The following is a 21844-nucleotide window of genomic DNA, read 5'->3' as shown; positions in this document are numbered from 1 at the left end:
AACGCGGGAGACAGCGACAAAGCAAAACAAAATTTAAAAAATATACAATTATAGTGTCATTATCCTTCGTGGATGAAAAAAAAAATTTCCAAACCATCAATTTCTACGATGATCGACTTGTGACATTCATCCTCATTCATTATCCTATCAATCAAAATGTACCTCGGACATTTCAGTTGGAGAGGGTGTGATATCTATAAAGCTGAGGTAGGTGAAGGCTGCAAGTGGTTAATGCAAACCACTGAACCAAGTGCTGCAGTAGTACGGTCAAGTATCTGAGCAGCAAGATATATTTTTAACTGAACACTGATATCAATTCTGCAAATAGGTTACAATTATGCCACACGATTTCCCCGTTATAATACGATATTTGCATGAACACTCCTGCCTGTCCTTCTCGTAAGCAGGATATTGATACACTCCATCATCCGTCAGCGGTAAAGTTAGCCGATACTGAAATTATTAACTTCTCTCTCTTCACTGACGACTCTTCTTTCGTATCACACTGATGCGTTGTTGTGTGAGGTTCGGCATTCAATACATCATGAAAACAATATACATAAACACAATCAACCATTCAAATATTTTATTGCAATCGTTATCAAACGTTAATCGTTCCTTACAGCTGGAAAGACAAAACAGCATATATTGGCGACATGAACAACCTTCATAACGTGAATAAATCAAACACACATGCATTTTCCTCTAAACATCGTAAAAAGTATACATTGTCTTATGCTTATTATTGACTTATATGTATTAAGCAATAATAAGCCAATCAATTTATAAAGACAAATGAAACCCAATTTTTAAGTACAATTTAATATACCGCCCAGCCTACAGAGTTCCTGAAAGGCGTGGACGTGGTTCTGTAATTGATGGCTAGTCATCTTGTCTCCTGGTTGCCAGGTGTACACCATTTTTGCCCAAACATGTTCAATGATAATTTGGTCTGTTCATTGCTGGCTTGTCCAGGAGCCACAGGGTGTTTCGTTCCTAAGTACCAGCGTTGAACGGCACGAGCAGTGTGGACGGGGCACCTATCGTTAATAGAAATGACAGGCCCGGCATGGAGAGGTAAACTCCTCGCCCGCAGAGACGGTAGAAACGTTCCTCCAGCACTTACTGCAACAGTCGTTGCAGTAAAGCAACCTCCAATGTGGAAAACGTCACCCAGGCCATGTAATGTCACTCCTCTACATGAAACATGTCAAGTGATATGAACGGGCCTCCTCGCTCATGCTGGCTCGGTCATATGTGCCTGCGAAACATTATGATTTTAACGCTTATTGTAGTGATTCAAGATTTATATCAATAGTGGTTTATAAACAGTATATCAACTTTTGGTTACCAACATGAATTTCTGGTTGATATAACTATGCCGTTCTAAGTCTTTGAACAACAAGTTCTCAACGTCATATCGGTTACAGTTCCTCCTCCAGCAGTAAACCTTACCATGAGAGTTGGATATACACATCTCCTCCGTGAACACTGCTTCAGACCAGATTCTGTTTCACTCAGAATGTGCTGTTCCCTCAGGTGTTCATTTCTCGCGGGAGTTCTGTGGTGTGTTCCTTTGTCGTGCAATATCAGCCTGCGGCTCAACGGAAAAACGTCTTATGCCCATCACGTTCCCTGGAAGGGGTTGCCTCTGCCGCTCATGTTCTCTCTGCCAACAATGAAACACAACCATGTTCACAAAGAATGGACACTCAGTTCCCTGAATTGAAAATCTAAATTTCAATTATCGAGTTTAGATAGTTATGAGCCTAATTTCATAACTTACAATCTACGTAATACCTTTAATATGAAAATGTTACAATAATGACAAATATTTTCAAATATATTGCCTACTTCATTGTTAATCAAAACTTACGCATACCCATATATAGTTACCCACGAACAGACACTTCGGATTTGGCTGATAATAAACTCCGATGCAGGCATTTCATTCTCTATACATCATTCACCATTGCTGCCATGTTCCACTCCTTTTCACACACTCTTATAACTTACATTAAGTCGTTAAAGTTATCGCTCTCCAACCTTCTTCTATTCCATTTCATGGTGTTGGAGAACAGGACACCTTCATGTGCGACGCCCAGTATGGAGAACACATTATCAAGGAGAGTGATCATGCGACCTCTGAGCACCAATCTCTCATCTCTCCGATTCACCCTAGCCAACCTCGCCGTGGTCCAGTAGACGAGCTACCGTTCCCAGGCCAGCCAACCCAACCTACCTCACCATAACTCAGTACAAAAGCCACCACTCACCTGCCATTTCTGGCATACCTCACCGCGACCCAGTATAGTAGCCACCACTTCGCGGCTGACCGAACCTACACCTACCTCACAATGATCCAGTTTGGTATCCACCACTCACCCGCCTATTCTAGCCTACCTCACCTTGACCCAGTGCAGTACCTCCCCGCCCACCCGACCGTAGCCTATGAAAATCTTACCTAACCTCCCAAGAAGCAGATAATTATAATGGAAATGTGCCATTATAATTGTGGTCTGCTGGTGTGAGAACGGATGAAGTGACCACGTATAGGGGAGGTTAGGCAGTGGGGCGAACTCTTACCACAATTTCTAATTTCTTTCACTGGCAACACGAAACTTCAAAAGGACCGTGGTCTGTTACTGTTTGAATTTTGCAAATCCAAAACAAAGAACGTCATTCGGATGAGCTAAACTATCAATTTACCAAAACCATGTTAACTGGAGTAACGTCTATGGCGGGTTACACGTTCAAGGATGAACAATCATAAGCTGTCACCGAGTGAATAGCAATATACTTCGAAGTCTCTGTCTACAGAGTTCATTGTTCTCTACATTTTCTAGCAGTTGTAATTACATTAAGTACACCTAACTATAGTTCACCACTCACTCTACAATGGATACAACCATAAATCTACAAATGTTACTGTTACCTGACTAGAAATAAGACCTTTGTTTATGCAGAAATCAGTCAACTCCGAGCCGGAGCACGAAGCCACCTGGCAGCTACCGAACTGGAGACCGGTCACCTGTGGTCACATATCCTCACCTTTCCACCACCACAAGACGTGTCAGCAAATTGAGTTTTACCCCGAGTGTCTCAGTGACCAGATTCTTACCTCTTCTCTAGTACCCTGAAACCTCCTCCACCACTACACTTGCCGGAACCCTTAACGCGTTACTGTCACTCACCACAACCACCCAGGAAATGAACGTATGAACCAGAAACATAATCTTCGATTCCGCAATAAACGCGCTCATCCGCAATCTCGAAGCAGAAGCAAGGCTTCATTGTATCGCAAAGCGTTGTCTCAATCCAGGGAAATGACTTGCATGGGCTTTTATCATTTTGTAACGTTCGTTTTCGACTATACACTTATTAATATTCCATGTATTCGTGCTACATACACGTTACTAAAAAATCTAAGCAGGAAAATTATTTTTGTTGCATAATAAAGAATATATATATATATATATATATATATATATATATATATATATATATATATATATATATATTTTGTAAAGGTGAGTCCGTCTATGTCAGTGCCAATGTAACAATTCGGATTCAGACATCGTCCACGTTTATAATGTATTCCGACTCTACTGACATCAGTCAATTTCTAAACAATGTTTTACTTGTTTGTCTTTCTATGGTCAACCACGACTGAAAAAAAACTAATCTTAAGAACACATTTTGTCCTAGATGGTGGAAATTCAAGATTTTTATCACGATTTATAGATAGAACATCTGCCAGGACGGCCGTAGCCAGGACTAACAACCTATTTCACCATTTTCCACACTCACCATAGAAAGTGGAATTGCGTCGATGGTTTTCATTAACCACATATGTTCTTGGAGTACTTCCCTAACGTGCAATGAGAGGTGGACACAGAATTAACAGAAGGGTGTAAACATAACACACTAAAACATGAGCAATATACTCGTCCTGCTTTTAATGTGGTATTTCCTGAAACAACCTTTGCCGACGGAAATTTCCAAGCCACGTATGCCAACTGTCCTGATTGATTTACTTTTTTGTGGAGTGTCCCAGGCAGAAGGGTCATCTAAATGCCCTAATCAAAACATCTTAGTAACGAGTATATACATATACGTCCAAGTGTACAACAGTGCACAACGATGGCCTGTTCTCTGACACACATAAGGTATTCGCTCCCTGCTAAACAAGAACGGCTCACTCCCTGAAGCATCAAAGCCGCTTTTTCCAATGACGTCTCACCAGATGACATACGTCAGCAACTCATATCCTGGAGCGTGTTGGTCCGTCTCCTCCTGATACAGAATGTCAGCACACTCCAGGACTGACGACTACGCCCAACACATACAGGCAATTCACTTTCTGACAGTAGGGTGTCAGCCACCGCCACGCGTCGGTGCTTTACTCCCTGCAGTGGCTCTCTCCCTGGGAGACTCCGGCAACTCGCTCCCTGACAAACAAACTCCTGCCTAATACCTAAAGCTCATATCACTCTCTAAAAGCTAAATATAATCGCAAGTCATCGACCAAAAATATATAATTCCCTAAGTGAAGCCTATTTTGATGACCCTTGGAGCTAGACAGAGCTGCAAAATATCGTTTGGCATTGGTCAGCATAAACTCAGAGTAAAGCTTTACTTTGATTACCTGTGGTGCCCTAAACAGCTAAATAAAATCGTCTGGCTAAGCCAGAGTAAAGTTACCAATGTGCAGCTTTACTTTGATGACCCATGAAGCCCGCACAAGTGTTAGGCCAGGAGAAAATTCTCAAGGTAAAACTCTACTCTGATGACCTATGTGCCCCACAAAACCTATATAAAACCGTCTAGCGTTAGCCTGAATATAAGTCTGAATGCAAATCTTTACTTTCACAACCCATAAACCAAGTTAGTTGAAAATAATCGTCTGGCATTAGCTGGATCAAATGTCCTAAAGGGACGCTTTAGTATGGCGTCGTTGGTTCATTTCACGACAACCTACTTCCACTAATTCGTTTATACACACACATTGCGGATTCCTACCTGACACACTATAAAGGTGAAGAGGAAGCGTTACTCACTCTCGACAGGCATCGGTGGTTCAGTTTCTGATGCACGTCGGTAGCTTACTTCACCACACATTACTTCGACGAACTCAAAAACTTTGCTCACTCTCCAACAGTCATCGATGAGCTTCGTCTCTAACACACGTGTCTCGGTAGCTCACTTCATGGCAGACCAAATTCGATTCTCTCTCTCTCTGACACACAAAGGTATGGCTTCCTAACTGACACACTAAAAACACTGCTCGCTCCCTGACAGACGTCAGTGGCATCGTGTCTGTTACACATCGGTAACTCACTCCAAGATACACTACATTGCCTAACTCCGTTATCATTACTTCCTGCCTGACACACGCTTCAGAGGCAAAAACACGTCGGTCGCTCTGTTTCTAACGTACGTGGGTAGTTCACACCATGACACAATACATGACTAACTCCCTGATGCACAAGGCTGGCTTTCTGCCTCACACTACTACAGTGGAGACAACACAAAACTGCTGCTCACTTCCCAACAAACTACCGTGGGAATAAACAAAGGCAGAAAGTATGAAATATGTACATGTGTATATATGTATATGTCTGTGTGTGTATATATATGTGTACATTGAGATGTATAGGTATGTATATTTGCGTGTGTGGACGTTTACGTATATACATGTGTATGTGGGTGGGTTGGGCCATTCTTCCGTCTGTTTCCTTGCGCTACCTCGCTAACGCGGGAGACAGCGACAAAGCAAAATATATACATATATATATATTCTTTCTTTCATACTATTCGCCATTTCCCGCATTAGCGAGGTAGCGTTGAGAACAGAGGACTGGGCCCTTGAGAGAATATCCTCACCTGGGCCCCTTCTCTGTTCCCTCTTTTGGAAAATTAAAAAAAAAAGTGAGAGGGGAGGATTTCCAGCCCCCCGCTCCCTCCCCTTTTAGTCGCCTTCTACGACACGCAGGGAATACGTGGGAAGTATTCTTTCTCCCCTATCCCCAGGGATATATATATATATATAGGGGAGAAAGAATACTTCCCACGTATTCCCTGCGTGTCGTAGAAGGCGACTAAAAGGGAAGGGAGCGGGGGGCTGGAAATCCTCCCCTCTCGTTTTTGGTTTTCCTAATGAGGGAACGGAGGAGGGGGCCAAGTGGGGACGTTCCCTCGGAGGCTCAGTCCTCTGTTCTTAGCGCTACCTTGCTGACGTGGGAAATGGCGAATTGTATGAAAAAAAAAAAAAAATATATATATATATATATATATATATATATATATATATATATATATATATATATATATATATATATATATATGCATTATTACATGACAGCTAGAGACTGAGTGTGAACGAATGGGGCCTTTGGTGTCTTTCCTAGCGCTACCTCGCACACATGAGGGGGGAGGGGGTTGTTATTCCATGTGTGGCGAGGTGGCTATGAGAACAAATAAAGGCAGACAGCATGAATTATGTACATGTGTATATATGTATATGTCTGTGTGTATATATATGTGTACATTGAGATGTATAGGTATGTATATTGTGCGTGAGTGGACATGCATGTATATACATGTGTATGTGGGCGGGTTGGGCCATTATTTCGTCTGTTTCCTTGCGCTAACTCGCTAACGCGGGAGACAGCGACAAAGCAAAATATATACATATATATATTCATATTTATTTATCATTATTTTATTATTTATTATTTTATATATATATATATATATATATATATATATATATATATATATATATATATATATATATATATATATATACCCTCCCATATAATTTACCAGGAATAATCAACAAACTTATACCTCTGTAATTTGAGCACTCACTCTTATCCCCTTTCCCTTTGTAAAATGGCACTATGCACGCATTAAGCCAATCCTCAGGCACCTCACCATGAGTCATACATACATTAAATAACCTTACCAACCAGTCAATAATACAGTCACCCTCTTTTTTAATAAATTGATTGAGAGGGTGAAGGCATGTACAGAGCATCAGATTGGGGAAGAGCAGTGTGGTTTCAGAAGTGGTAGAGGATGTGTGGATCAGGTGTTTGCTTTGAAGAATGTATGTGAGAAATACTTAGAAAAGCAAATGGATTTGTATGTAGCATTTATGGATCTGGAGAAGGCATATGATAGAGTTGATAGAGATGCTCTGTGGAAGGTATTAAGAATATATGGTGTGGGAGGAAAGTTGTTAGAAGCAGTGAAAAGTTTTTATCGAGGATGTAAGGCATGTGTACTTGTAGGAAGAGAGGAAAGTGATTGGTTCTCAGTGAATGTAGGTTTGCGGCAGGGGTGTGCGATGTCTCCATGGTTGTTTAATTTGTTTATGGATAGGGTTGTTAGGGAGGTGAATGCAAGAGTTTTGGAAAGAGGGGCAAGTATGAAGTCTGTTGGGGATGAGAGAGCTTGGGAAGTGAGTCAGTTGTTGTTCGCTGATGATACAGCGCTGGTGACTGATTCATGTGAGAAACTGCAGAAGCTGGTGACTGAGTTTGGTAAAGTGTGTGAAAGAAGAAAGTTAAGAGTAAATGTAAATAAGAGCAAGGTTATTAGGTACAGTAGGGTTGAGGGTCAAGTAAATTGGGAGGTAAGTTTGAATGGAGAAAAACTGGAGGAAGTAAAGTGTTTTAGATATCTGGGAGTGGATCTGGCAGCGGATGGAACCATGGAAGCGGAAGTGGATCATAGGGTGGGGGAGGGGGCGAAAATTCTGGGAGCCTTGAAGAATGTGTGGAAGTCGAGAACATTATCTCGGAAAGCAAAAATGGGTATGTTTGAAGGAATAGTGGTTCCAACAATGTTGTATGGTTGCGAGGCGTGGGCTATGGATAGAGTTGTGCGCAGGAGAATGGATGTGCTGGAAATGAGATGTTTGAGGACAATGTGTGATGTGAGGTGGTTTGATCGAGTAAGTAACGTAAGGGTAAGAGAGATGTGTGGAAATAAAAAGTGCGTGGTTGAGAGAGCAGAAGAGGGTGTTTTGAAATGGTTTGGGCACATGGAGAGAATGAGTGAGGAAAGATTGACCAAGAGGATATATGTGTCGGAGGTGGAGGGAACGAGAAGTTGGAGACCAAATTGGAGGTGGAAAGATGGAGTGAAAAAGATTTTGTGTGATCGGGGCCTGAACACGCAGGAGGGTGAAAGGAGGGCAAGGAATAGAGTGAATTGGATCGATGTGGTATACCAGGGTTGACGTGCTGTCAGTGGATTCAATCAGGGCATGTGAAGCGTCTGGGGTAAACCATGGAAAGCTGTGTAGGTATGTATATTTGCATGTGTGGACGTATGTATATACATGTGTATGGGGGTGGGTTGGGCTATTTCTTTCGTCTGTTTCCTTGCGCTACCTCACAAACGCGGGAGACAGCAACAAAGCAAAAAAAAAAAAATATATATATATATATCCCTAGGGATAGGGGAGAAAGAATACTTCCCACGCATTCCTCACGTGCCGTAGAAGGTGACTGAAGGGGACGGGAGCGGGGGGCTAGAAACCCTCCCCTCCTTGTATTTTAACTTTCTAAAAGGGGAAACAGAAGAAAGAGTCATGCGAGGAGTGCTCATCTTCCTCAAAGGCTCAGATTGGGGTGTCTAAATGTGTGTGGATGTAACCAAGATGAGAATAAAGGAGAGATAGGTAGTATGTTTGAGGAAAGGAACCTGGATGTTTTGGCTCTGAGTGAAACGAAGCTAAAGGGTAAAGGGGAAGAGTGGTTTGGGAATGTCTTGGGAGTAAAGTCAGGGGTTAGTGAGAGGACAAGAGCAAGGGAAGGAGTAGCACTACTCCTGAATCAGGAGTTGTGGGAGTATGTGATAGAGTGTAAGAAAGTAAATTCTAGATTGATATGAGTAAAACTGAAAGTTGATGGAGAGAGATGGGTGATTGTTGGTGCATATGCACCTGGGCATGAGAAGAAAGATCATGAGAGGCAAGTGTTTTGGGAGCAGCTGAATGAGTGTGTTAGTGGTTTTGATGCACAAGACCGGGTTATAGTGATGGGTGATTTGAATGCAAAGGTGAGTAATGTGGCAGTTGAGGGAATAATTGGTATACATGGTGTGTTCAGTGTTGTAAATGGAAATGGCGAAGAGCTTGTGGATTTATGTGCTGACAAAGGACTGGTGATTGGGAATACCTGGTTTAAAAAGAGAGATATACATAAGTATAAGTATGTAAGTAGGAGAGATGGCCAGAGAGCGTTATTGGATTACGTGTTAATTGATAGACGCACGAAAGAGAGACTTTTGGATGTTAATGTGCTGAGAGGTGCAACTGGAGGGACGTCTGATCATTATCTTGTGGAGGCGAAGGTGAAAATTTGTGGGGGTTTTCAGAAAAGAAGAGAGAATGCTGGGGTGAAGAGAGTGGTGAGAGTAAGTGAGCTTGGGAAGGAGACTTGTGTGAGGAAGTACCAGGAGAGACTGAGTACAGAATGGAAAAAGGTGAGAACAAAGGAGGTAAGGGGAGTGGGGGAGGAATGGGATGTATTTAGGGAAGCAGTGATGGCTTGCGCAAAAGATGCTTGTGGCATGAGAAGCGTTGGAGGTGGGTTGATTAGAAAAGGTAGTGAGTGGTGGGATGAAGAAGTAAGATTATTAGTGAAAGAGAGAGGCATTTGAATGATTTTTGCAGGGAAAAAATGCAAATGAGTGGGAGAGGTAAAAAAGAAAGAGGCAGGAGGTCAAGAGAAAGGTGCAAGAGGTGAAAAAGAGGGCAAATGAGAGTTGGGGTGAGAGAGTATCATTAAATTTCAGGGAGAATAAAAAGATGTTTTGGAAGGAGGTAAATAAAGTGCGTAAGACAAGGGAGCAAATGGGAACTTCAGTGAAGGGGGCTAATGGGAGGTGATAACAAGTAGTGGTGATGTGAGGAGATGGAGTGAGTATTTTGAAGTTTTGTTGAATGTGTTTGATGATAGAGTGGCAGATATAGGGTGTTTTGGTCGAGGTGGTGTGCAAAGTGAGAGGGTTAGGGAAAATGATTTGGTAAATAGAGAAGAGGTAGTAAAAGCTTTACGGAAGATGAAAGCCGGCAAAGTAGCAGGTTTGGATGGTACTGCAGTGGAATTTATTGAAAAAGGGGGTGACTGTATTGTTGACTGGTTGGTAAGGTTATTTAATGTATGTATGATTCATGGTGAGGTGCCTGAGGATTGGTGGAATGCTTGCATAGTGCCATTGTACAAAGGCAAAGGGGATAAGAGTGAGTGCTCAAATTACAGAGGTATAAGTTTGTTGAGTATTCCTGGTAAATTATATGGGAGGGTATTGATTGAGAGGATGAAGGCATGTACAGAGCATCAGATTGGGGAAGAAGAGTGTGGTTTCAGAAGTAGTAGAGGATGTGTGGATCTGGTATTTGCTTTGAAGAATGTATGTGAGAAATACTTAGAAAAACAAATGGATTTGTATGTAGCATTTATGGATCTGGAGAAGGCATATGATAGAGTTGATAGAGATGCTCTGTGGAAGGTTTTAAGAATATATGGTGTGGGAGGCAAGTTGTTAGAAGCAGTGAAAAGTTTTTATCGAGGACGTAAGGGGAGCTCTGGTTTCGGTGCATTGTTACATGTCAGCTAGAGACAGTGTGAACGAATGTGGCCTTTGTTGTCTTTTCCTAGAGCTACCTCACACACATGAGGGGGGAGGGGGTTGCTATTCCATGTGTGGCGGGGTGGCGATGGGAATGAATAAGGGCAGATAGTATGAATTATATACATGTGTATATATGCATATGTCTGTTTGTGTATATATATGTATACATTGAGATGTATAGGTATGTATATTTGCGTGTGTGGACGTGTATGTATATACATGTGTATGTGGGTGGGTTGGGCCATTCTTTCGTCTGTTTCCTTGCGCTACCTCGATAACACGGGAGACAGCGACAAAGCAAGAAAGAAAGAAAGTAAGGCATGTGTACGTGTAGGAAGAGAGGAAAGTGATTGGTTCTCAGTGAATGTAGGTTTGCGGCAGGGGTGTGTGATGTCTCCATTGTTGTTTAATTTGTTTATGGATAGGGTTGTTAGGGAGGTGAATGCAAGAGTTTTGGAAAGAGGGGCAAGTATGCAGTCTGTTGTGGATTAGAAAGCTTGGGAAGTGAGTCAGTTGTTGTTCACTGATGATACAGCACTGGTGGCTGATTCATGTAAGAAACTGCAGAAGCTTGTGACTGAGTTTGGTAAAGTGTGTGAAAGAAGAAAGTTAAGAGTAAATGTGAATAAGAGCAAGGTTATTAGGTACAGTAGGGTTGAGGGTTAAGTCAATTGGGAGGTAAGTTTGAATGGAGAAAAACTGGAGGAAGTAAAGTGTTTTAGATATCTGAGAGCGGATCTGGCAGTGGATGGAACCATGGAAGCAGAAGTGAATCATAGGGTGGGGGAGGGGGTGAAAATTCTGGGAGCCTTGAGGAATGTTTGGAAGTCGAGAACATTATCTCGGAAAGCAAAAATGGGTATGTTTGAAGGAATAGTGGTTCCAACAATTTTGTATGGTTGCGAGACATGGGCTATGGATAGAGTTGTGCACAGGAGGGTGGATGTGCTGGAAATGAGATGTTTGAGGACAATTGTGGTGTGAGGTGGTTTGATCTAGTAAGTAATGCAAGGGTGAGAGAGATGTGTGGAAATAAAAAGAGTGTGGTTGAGAGAGCAGAAGAGGGTGTTTTGAAATGGTTTGGTCACATGGAGAGAATGAGTGGGGAAAGATTGACCAATAGGATTTATGTGTCAGAGGTGGAGGGAACGAGAAGTGGGAGACCAAATTGGAGGTGGAAAGATGGAGTGAAAAAGATTTTGAGTGATCGGGGCCTGAACATGCAAGAGGGTGAAAGGCGTGCAAGGAACAGAGTGAATTGGAACGATGTGGTGTACCGGGGTCGATGTGCTGTCAATGGATTGAACCATCGCATGTGAAGCGTCTGGGGTAAACCATCTAAAGTGTGTGGGGCCTGGATGAGGAAAGGGGGCTGTGGTTTCGGTGCATTATTACATGACAGCTAGAGACTGAGTGTGAACGAATGGGGCCAGTATGAATTATGTGCATGTGTATATATGTATATGTCTGTGTGTGTATATATATGTATACATTGAGATGTATAGGTATGTATATTTTGCGTGTGTGGACGTGTATGTATATACATGTGTATGTCGGTGGGTTGGGCCATTCTTTCGTCTGTTTCCTTGTGCTACCTCGCTAATGCGGGAGATAGCAACAAAGCAAAATAAATATAATAAATATATATAAATACAGGTGAAGCAGCAATTGTTACATGCATGGTTATGAAGGATGAAAGGAAATGGGAACAAATGCCGGGTCCTATTGTAAAAAGGGCAATGGCTGAAATATTGAAGTATGGAGGAGAAAGTGTGATAGAGTGGATGCATTTGATATGTAATTTAACATAAAAGCAGTTGTACCAAAGGATTGGGTGAAAGCTATTATTGTTCCTTAATTCAAGAGTGAGTGCTCAAATTACAGAGGTATAAGTTTGTTGAGTATTCCTGGTAAATTATATGGGAGGGTATTGATTGAGAGGGTGAAGGCATGTACAGAGCATCAGATTGGGGAAGAGCAGTGTGGTTTCAGAAGTGGTAGAGGATGTGTGGATCAGGTGTTTGCTTTGAAGAATGTATGTGAGAAATACTTAGAAAAGCAAATGGATTTGTATGTAGCATTTATGGATCTGGAGAAGGCATATGACAGAGTTGATAGAGATGCTCTGTGGAAGGTATTAAGAATATATGGTGTGGGAGGCAAGTTGTTAGAAGCAGTGAAAAGTTTTTATCGAGGATGTAAGGCATGTGTACGTGTAGGAAGAGAGGAAAGTGATTGGTTCTCAGTGAATGTAGGTTTGCGGCAGGGGTGTGTGATGTCTCCATGGTTGTTTAATTTGTTTATGGATGGGGTTGTTAGGGAGGTAAATGCAAGAGTCTTGGAAAGAGGGGCAAGTATGAAGTCTGTTGGGGATGAGAGAGCTTGGGAAGTGAGTCAGTTGTTGTTCGCTGATGATACAGCGCTGGTGGCGGATTCATGTGAGAAACTGCAGAAGCTGGTGACGGAGTTTGGTAAAGTGTGTGGAAGAAGAAAGTTAAGAGTAAATGTGAATAAGAGCAAGGTTATTAGGTACAGTAGGGTTGAGGGTCAAGCCAATTGGGAGGTGAGTTTGAATGGAGAAAAACTGGAGGAAGTGAAGTGTTTTAGATATCTGGGAGTGGATCTGTCAGCGGATGGAACCATGGAAGCGGAAGTGGATCATAGGGTGGGGGAGGGGGCGAAAATTTTGGGAGCCTTGAAAAATGTGTGGAAGTTGAGAACATTATCCCGGAAAGCAAAAATGGGTATGTTTGAAGGAATAGTGGTTCCAACAATGTTGTATGGTTGCGAGGCGTGGGCTATGGATAGAGTTGTGCGCAGGAGGATGGATGTGCTGGAAATGAGATGTTTGAGGACAATGTGTGGTGTGAGGTGGTTTGATCGAGTAAGTAACGTAAGGGTAAGAGAGATGTGTGGAAATAAAAAGAGCGTGGTTGAGAGAGCAGAAGAGGGTGTTTTGAAATGGTTTGGGCACATGGAGAGAATGAGTGAGGAAAGATTGACCAAGAGGATATATGTGTCGGAGGTGGAGGGAACGAGGAGAAGAGGGAGACCAAATTGGAGGTGGAAAGATGGAGTGAAAAGGATTTTGTGTGATTGGGGCCTGAACATGCAGGAGGGTGAAAGGAGGGCAAGGAATAGAGTGAATTGGAGCGATGTGGTATACAGGGGTTGACGTGCTGTCAGTGGATTGAATCAAGGCATGTGAAGCGTCCGGGGTAAACCATGGAAAGCTGTGTAGGTATGTATATTTGCGTGTGTGGACGTGTGTATGTACATGTGTATGGGGGGGGGTTGGGCCATTTCTTTCGTCTGTTTCCTTGCGCTACCTCGCAAACGCGGGAGACAGCGACGAGGTATAAAAAAAAAAAAAAAATAATTCAAGCAAAAGGTTTAAAGATATATGTAGCAATTACATAGGAATAAGTCTGTTAAGTATATAACAGGAAAAGTGCATGCAAGACTGTTATTTGATACTGAAAAAAGTGACCCGTAGTTCCATCTGCAGCCACACCCACTTCCAGGTACTTTAAGCATTTCATTTCCCATTCAGACTTACAATCAGATCACTTGTCTCATCCTTCTGATACATCTCATTTAGAGTGATACAGTAACTGGAACACCAGAATTCTGTCGACTATGTATAGTAGTGCTAAAAAGAAAACTACACTAGGTACAGTGGTAATGCTAAAAAGAAAGATATACTTGAGACAGAGACTATTTATTTAAGGTATTACTGAGGTTCAAACAAATGATGGTTACTTACATGAGTAGCTTTCAGCATGCTTTGGACTTTTTCTTTTTAAGGATCTAACAGCAGGTATCTAATGTTCCAAAAAAGTATTTCATTATTTACATGTGTAGCTTCAACTTTCTTTGGGAACTTACTATGATCTACAAACAAATGATAATATATTTATTGTATTACTGACAGACAGAATATCAAGATTTTTTTGGATTATCTTGCCTATTTTTCTTTAAAACATTAATATCAATGTACATTAGCAATTCATTTAAACAATACCAAAAATTGTAACTACTGAAACAAACAAATGTTTAATGGCATCAATACAGTATGACAGAGAGACAACTTTAACCTATGTAATATCACTGAATGTGATATAGTTGAATAAATTCCTTACTGTCTGTCCTGTTCCAAACTACCTCACCATTACTGCTACAATTATCATGACAATAAATTAATGAAACAAACATTAGCAGTACACTCACAGAAATTATAATTGTTTGCCATTTATCATTGTGCATTTATGTGTAAAATAATAAACAATTTCAAAATTGAAAATAAAATTTTTAGTACTGATGATACATAAATGACACAACTCATGAGATTAAAATAATAACTTGGAATACATAATATTTGAGAATGACATCAGAAAATAATGTATACTTGACCTTGCTATTCATGTGAAGACTTCCTTTAGTTAGGATAATTGCATATATTATTTGGTAATGGAAAGCTGTGCAGGTCTGAATGCATTAATAAGTAAAAGCTCAATATATATACTTTATAGTCGAAGTTTAAAAAATAATTACAGCACAAAATGACAAGGAACTATGATATCTAATCATTATGATCTCTGATGCAAGGTTACAGGACAGTTAGCCTTACTGCCAATAAGAGTACAGACCTGGTTTCTAACTACCACTGCATTGCTTCAATCACAATACTGTGTCTTCCCATTTTCACTGATGTATGGGTGACGTTACTAAATCACATAAAACATATCAAAATACCAATGTGCAAAAGAGCAAAGCACTGTATAATCTGAATATTCAAATCATACCACGAAATAGCAAAATCATTTAATAACAAAAATGTACAACAGGAAATTTCAAGTAGTTATGAGAAAAGTACTAATTTGGAAACTGACTCATCTTGCAGTCAGCACAACAATATAATTAGTATATTCTTTTGCTTAAGTAATACAAACATATAGGATATGGTAGATAAAAAATTAAATTACAACCTCACAATCTATTTCTACTAGTATCACAGTCATCTTGCAACACTAACACATCCTTTGTATTCAAGTAAAACAACCTTATTGCCATTATGTGTACTGGTACATGTTTAATTACAATAAAATTATTGGGCTAAAAATACATCATCAGATTTTATACAGGGTGAAAATGTTTAGTTGATATATGCCAATCTTCCTATCAAAATAAATTCTTACTGCAGAAATGTTGTACAATACATATGTATATTTTTGAATACCTCATTGCATCTGCTGCCTAGCAGCATAGCCTCAGAAACAAACTAATTCTGAATATACCTGTAAATCATCCTAACACAGTATGTAGAGCTTTCATTTCTATGAACTTTTGTTATTCTCACCATGATGTCTTCAAAATTTTCTCTGCTATAATCAAAATAAACCTTAAAGCCTTGCTTATGTTCATCTTTGATAAGAAAGTATTCTTTTCCCTTGTGGTACTTTACTCCATTCATTAGTCAAAAATGGCATATACAAACCAAAAAATGTATCATGGCAATACAGTTATTTGACAAAACTTTTCACTATGTAATGCACACCCATTGCAAACCTATATACAATATGCATCCACAGCAAAAGAAATTCTAGGATGGATGTATGGTATTGCTGTTACAGAATAGTTTGTGAATCCCACATTCAAAGGATGCAGTGCGGCCCAAACATATACACATGACTTAATGAGGGATAAACAAACGTGAAATATTTATGCTTCCAGCTGGGCTAATTGTGTTTAAAATATAAAGTAACAGTCATCCTTACAGCAGAAAACATAAGGATACCATTTCTATATTACATTTCCAAAGACTTTATAATAAATTTGTGTGTATAGTATTGGATTCAAAATAGGATTATGAATAAGACTTTTACTTACTGCCTTCAGATATCAAAATCAGAGGCATATAAAATTGAAATGGGGATAAAACGTTTTTAAGAGTGAGCGATTCATTCATGAGTTTTTTGTTCCTGGCAATGCTTGATTCATTGGTATGAGATCTCCAATAAATAGTACTTTCATGCATCACATGGACTAGCATTAGGAAAAAAATTATTCTACATCTTTACATCAGTATGTCTTGCAGTAACTACACAAAACAGGAGTACTGTTGCAATGGGAAAATAGAGCTATTTTACACTCTCCAGTCTGGCTATAGGATCAGATTTGCTACTTAACAAAAGGAATTCATGCAACGGATCTTTGCATTTGTGTGCAATCAGATTCTTTCTTTTGATGACTACAGAGAACATCAGTTAATTCTATGGACCAAATGGGAAAATATTTCCCATGTAAATGTATTCAAATAAGATTATTCAAAATTTGGCAGGCAGGTATATATTTTGTACAATTATATATCGATTAATTTAAACCACTTAATACTGCTACTGTAACTCTCAGAACAGAATGCTAGAAATATCAACACAGAGAATTATGTGTGTCTGAACCAGCCAAACACTATAATTTTAAAGCAGGTTATTGACTGGAATGAATTAGTAAATGCTACACAACCTTTCACTCAAATATAGAGTTAGTTCATTTTACAGTGACAATTCAAAACAATATGCATGCTTTACTTACAAAAAAAAAATATCTCCAAAAGCACAAGTGCAAGTACAATAGAATTAAATTGAAAATCCTTGCGGGAGACTTTCCAAACAAACTTGCAGAAAACTCTCAATGATAATAAAAACATTAAATCTGTGATTATCTGTATTCAAATATAATCTCAATACCTTAGAGTCTGCTGCCAGAAAAACAAAGTTCATACTTTAATAAATTTTCATGCTTTTTATAAATGGACTAGATAACTTATTGACATTATAATTCTAATTGTGATAATTGCCAGTGATGTTCACTACTGATATATATGACTGGCAAGTTTTACATTCTTACTGTAGAGATTTTAGGCTTCTTACATAAACAATGGCTCAACATGAGACATATGACTTATTTACACTAGGTCACTACTAACTTATGCTTAGTTTGCCAACAAATCAGGATGAAACGTTTTTAATTCAGGTAACACATTCAGAGTTCTACATGGTTTCCATTCTCATGTGCATATTGATAAGAACTATCACTGCTTTGCTCCCCAATGTCAGGTCCTTTGGCAGGCTCTGCTGGACTCCCTTCTTGATTCCAGTGAACAGGTTCTGATGGTGATCTGCGCTGAGATTCTGCTTCATGGAGACTTTGTATTTGTCTTAGAAGTAACTGAAGTTTAGAAGCATGGTGTGGAGGTATGGAAGTATGAAGGGTGCGCAAGGACTCTTCAGCCTATGAACAGAAAAACACAACATTATGCCATATAGTGAATTCAGGGAAAAAAAATCTTTTGAAAGTATATTCCAGCTAATACTATCTAAAGTGTTTCCAAGTAACTCATCCTGAATATAAAGTCACAAACGTTATCTGAACTCTCTCTTTCTCTATACTGTGTAACTAAACTTTTTTAATTACTTTTCTTATTTTGAGATCCTATCCATTTGTATGTAGCATTTTAAAAGAAAGAGGCAGGAGGTCAAGAGAAAGGTGCAAGAGGCGAAAAAGAGGGCAAATGAGAGTTGGGATGAGAGAGTATCATTAAATTTTAGGGAGAATAAAATCTTGCATGGTGCCATTGTACAAAGGCAAAGGGGATAAGAGTAAGTGCTCAAATTACAGAGGTATAAGTTTGTTGAGTATTCTTGGGAAATTATATGGGAGGGTATTGATTGAGAGGGTGAAGGCATGTACAGAGCATCAGATTGGGGGAGAGCAGTGTGGTTTCAGAAGTGGTAGAGGATGTGTGGATCAGGTGTTTGCCTTGAAAAATGTATGTGAGAAATACTTAGAAAAGCAAATGGATTTGTATGTAGCATTTATGGATCTGGAGAAGGCATATGATAGAGTTGATAGTGATGCTCTATGGAAGGTATTAAGAATATATGGTGTGGGAGGCAAGTTGTTAGAAGCAGTGAAAAGCTTTTATCAAGGATGTAAGGCATGTGTATGTGTAGGAAGAGAGGAAAATGAGTGGTTTTCAGTGAATGTTGGTTTGCAGCAGGGGTGCGTCATGTCTCCATGGTTGTTTAATTTGTTTATTGATGGGGTTGTTAGGGAGGAGAATGCAAGAGTTTTGGAAAGAGGGTCAGGTATGCAGTCTGTTGTGGATGAGAGAGCTTGAGAAGTGAGTCAGTTGTTGTTCGCTGATGATACATCGCTGGTGGCTGATTCACGTGAGAAACTGCAGAAGCTGGTGACTGAGTTTGGTAAAGTGTGGGAAAGAAAAAGTTGAGAGTAAATGTGAATAAGAGCAAGGTTGTGAGGTACAGTAGGGTAGAGGGACAAGACAATTGGGAGGTAAGTTTGAATGGAGAAAAACTGGAGAAAGTGAAGTGTTTTAGATATCTGGGAGTGGATTTGGCAGTGGATGGAACCATGGAAGCGGAAGTGAATCATAGGGTGGGGGAGGGGGCGAAAGTTCTGGGAGTGTTGAAAAATGTGTGGAAGTCGAGAACGTTATCTTGGAAAGCAAAAATGGGTACGTTTGAAGGAATAGTGGTTCCAACAATGTTATATGGTTGCGAGGCGTGGGCTATGGATAGAGTTGTGCGGAGGAGGGTGGATGTGTTGGAAATGAGATGTCTGAAGACAATATGTGGTGTGAGGTGGTTTGATCGAGTAAGTAATGAAAGGGTAAGAGAGATGTGTGGTAATACAAAGAGTGTGGTTGAGAGAGCAGAAGAGGGTGTTTTGAAATGGTTTGGTCACATGGAAAGAATGAGTGAGGAAAGATTGACAAAGAGGATATATGTGTCAAAGGTGGAGGGAACAAGGAGAAGTGGGAGACCAAATTGGAGGTGGAAAGATGGAGTGAAAAAGATTTTGAGTGATCGCGGCCTGAACATGCAGGAGGGTGAAAGGCGTGCAAGGAATAGAGTGAATTGGAAAGATGTGGTATACCTGGGTCGACGTGCTGTCAATGGATTGAACCAGGGCATGTGAAGTGTCTGGGGTAAACAATGGAAAGTTTTATGAGATCTGGATGTGGAAAGGGAGCTGTGGTTTTGGTGCATTATACATGACAGCTAGAGACTGAGTGTGAACGAATGTGGCCTTTGTTGTCTTTTCCTAGCGCTACCTCGTGCACATGCGGGGGAGGGGGTTGTTATTTCATGTGTGGCGGGGTGGCGATGGGAATGAATAAGGGCAGACAGTATGAATTATGTACATGTGTATAGATGTATATGTCTGTGTGTGTATATATATGTACATGTTGAGATTGATAGGTATGTATATGTGTGTGTGTGGACGTGTATGTATATACATGTGTATGTGGGTGGACTGAGCCATTCGTTCGTCTGTTTCCTTGCTCTACCTCACTAACGCGGTAGACAGCGACAAAGTATAATAAATAAACAAATAAATTTAATTCCACTCACAGTGAAAGTAAAGTGGAGACTCTATTGCTAAGGTCACCCCTTGATCAGAGATATAGACAGATAGATACATAGATTACTTTCTTCCACTCTATCACATACTCCCACAACTCCTGTTTCAGGAGTAGTGCTACTCCTTCCCTTGCTCTTGTCCTCTCACTAACCCCTGACTTTACTCCCAAGACATTCCTAAACCACTCTTCCCCTTTCCCCTTGGGCTTCGTTTCACTCAGAGCCAAAACATCCACGTTCCTTTCCTCAAACATACTACCTATCTCTCCTTTATTCTCATCTTGGTTACATCCACACACATTTAGACACCCAAATCTGAGCCTTCGAGGAGGATGAGCACTCCCCATGTACCTCCTTCTTCTGTTTCCCCATTTAGAAAGTTAAAATACAAGGAGAGGAGAGTTTCTAGCCCCCCGCTCCCGTCCCCTTTAGTTGCCTTCTACGACACGTGAGCAATGCGTGGGAAGTATTCTTTCTCCCCTATCCCCAGTGTAAGAAAGTAAACTCTAGATTGATATGGGTAAAACTGAAAGTTGATGGAGAGAGAGGGGTGATTATTGGTGCATATGCACCTGGGGATAGGGGAGAAAGAATACTTCCCACGCATTCCTCACGTGTTGTTGAAGGCGACTAAAGGGGACGGGAGAGGGGGGGCTAGAAACCCTCCCCTCCTTTTATTTTAACTTTCTAAAGGGGAAACAGAAGAAGGAGTCACGCGGGGAGTGCTCATCCTCCGCGAACGCTCAGATTGGGGTGTCTAAATGTGTGTGGATTTAACCAAGATGAGAATAAAGGAGAGATAGGTAGTATGTTTGAAGAAAGGAACCTGGATGTTTTGGCTCTGAGTGAAACGAAGCTCAAGGGTAAGGGGGAAGAGTGGTTTGGGAATGTCTTAGGAGTAAAATCAGGGGTTTGTGAGAGGACAAGAGCAAGGGAAGGAGTAGCACTACTCCTGAAACAGTAGTTGTGGGAGTATGTGATAGAGTGTAAGAAAGTAAATTCTCGATTAATATGGGTAAAACTGAAAGTTGATGGAGAGAGATGGGTGATTATGGTGCATATGCACCTGAGCATGAGAAGAAAGATCATGAGAGGCAAGTGTTTTGGGAGCAGCTGAATGAGTGTGTTAGTGGTTTTGATGCACAAGACCGGGTTATAGTGATGGGTGATTTGAATGCAAAGGTGAATAATGTGGCAGTTGAGGGAATAATTGGTATACATGGGGTGTTCAGTGTTGTAAATGGAAATGGTGAAGAGCTTGTAGATTTATGTGCTGAAAAAGGACTGGTGATCGGGAATACCTGGTTTAAAAAGAGAGATATACATAAGTATACGTATGAAAGTAGGAGAGATGGCCTGAGAGCGTTATTGGATTACGTGTTAATTGATAGGCGCGCGAAAGAGAGACTTTTGGATGTTAATGTGCTGAGAGGTGCAACTGGAGGGATGTCTGATCATTATCTTGTGGAGGCGAAGGTGAAGATTTGTAGGGGTTTTCAGAAAAGAAGAGAGAATGTTGGGGTGAAGAGAGTGGTGAGAGTAAGTGAGCTTGGGAAGGAGACTTGTGTGAGGAAGTACCAGGAGAGACTGAGTACAGAATGGAGAAAGGTGAGAACAAAGGAGGAAAGGGGAGTAGGGGAGGAATGGGATGTATTTAGGGAAGCAGTGATGGCTTGCGCAAAAGATGCTTGTGGCATGAGAAGCGTGGGAGGTGGGTTGATTAGAAAGGGTAGTGAGTGGTGGGA

The 21844-nt window shown here is 40.7% G+C and overlaps 1 protein-coding gene and 1 long non-coding RNA gene across 4 annotated transcripts in view; both read right to left on the bottom strand.

The window, feature by feature from the left end:
* Positions 1 to 571: 571 nt before the first annotated feature.
* Positions 572 to 3234, bottom strand: LOC139761664 (uncharacterized). The gene is made up of 3 exons (XR_011715581.1): positions 3122 to 3234; positions 1456 to 1669; positions 572 to 1261 (listed from the first exon to the last, which is right to left on the bottom strand). It is a non-coding gene; the product is annotated as an uncharacterized lncRNA (long non-coding RNA).
* An 11124-nt stretch (positions 3235 to 14358) lies between these two features.
* Positions 14359 to 21844, bottom strand: part of LOC139761662 (protein Aster-B-like) — a 293330-nt gene continuing 285844 nt past the window's right edge. For all 3 annotated transcript variants that reach the window (XM_071685977.1, XM_071685978.1, XM_071685979.1), the window contains exon 15: positions 14359 to 17943. In XM_071685977.1, coding sequence (XP_071542078.1) covers positions 17695 to 17943 — 249 coding nt within the window. In that variant the 3' untranslated portion in view covers positions 14359 to 17694. The remainder of the gene's footprint in view (positions 17944 to 21844) is intronic.

The sequence above is a fragment of the Panulirus ornatus genome, chromosome 41, assembly GCF_036320965.1.
Source record: "Panulirus ornatus isolate Po-2019 chromosome 41, ASM3632096v1, whole genome shotgun sequence".
Taxonomy (NCBI): Eukaryota; Metazoa; Arthropoda; class Malacostraca; order Decapoda; family Palinuridae; genus Panulirus; species Panulirus ornatus.
The sequence above is the reverse complement of the archived record's forward strand: the minus strand, read 5'-3'. Positions and strand labels throughout refer to the sequence as shown.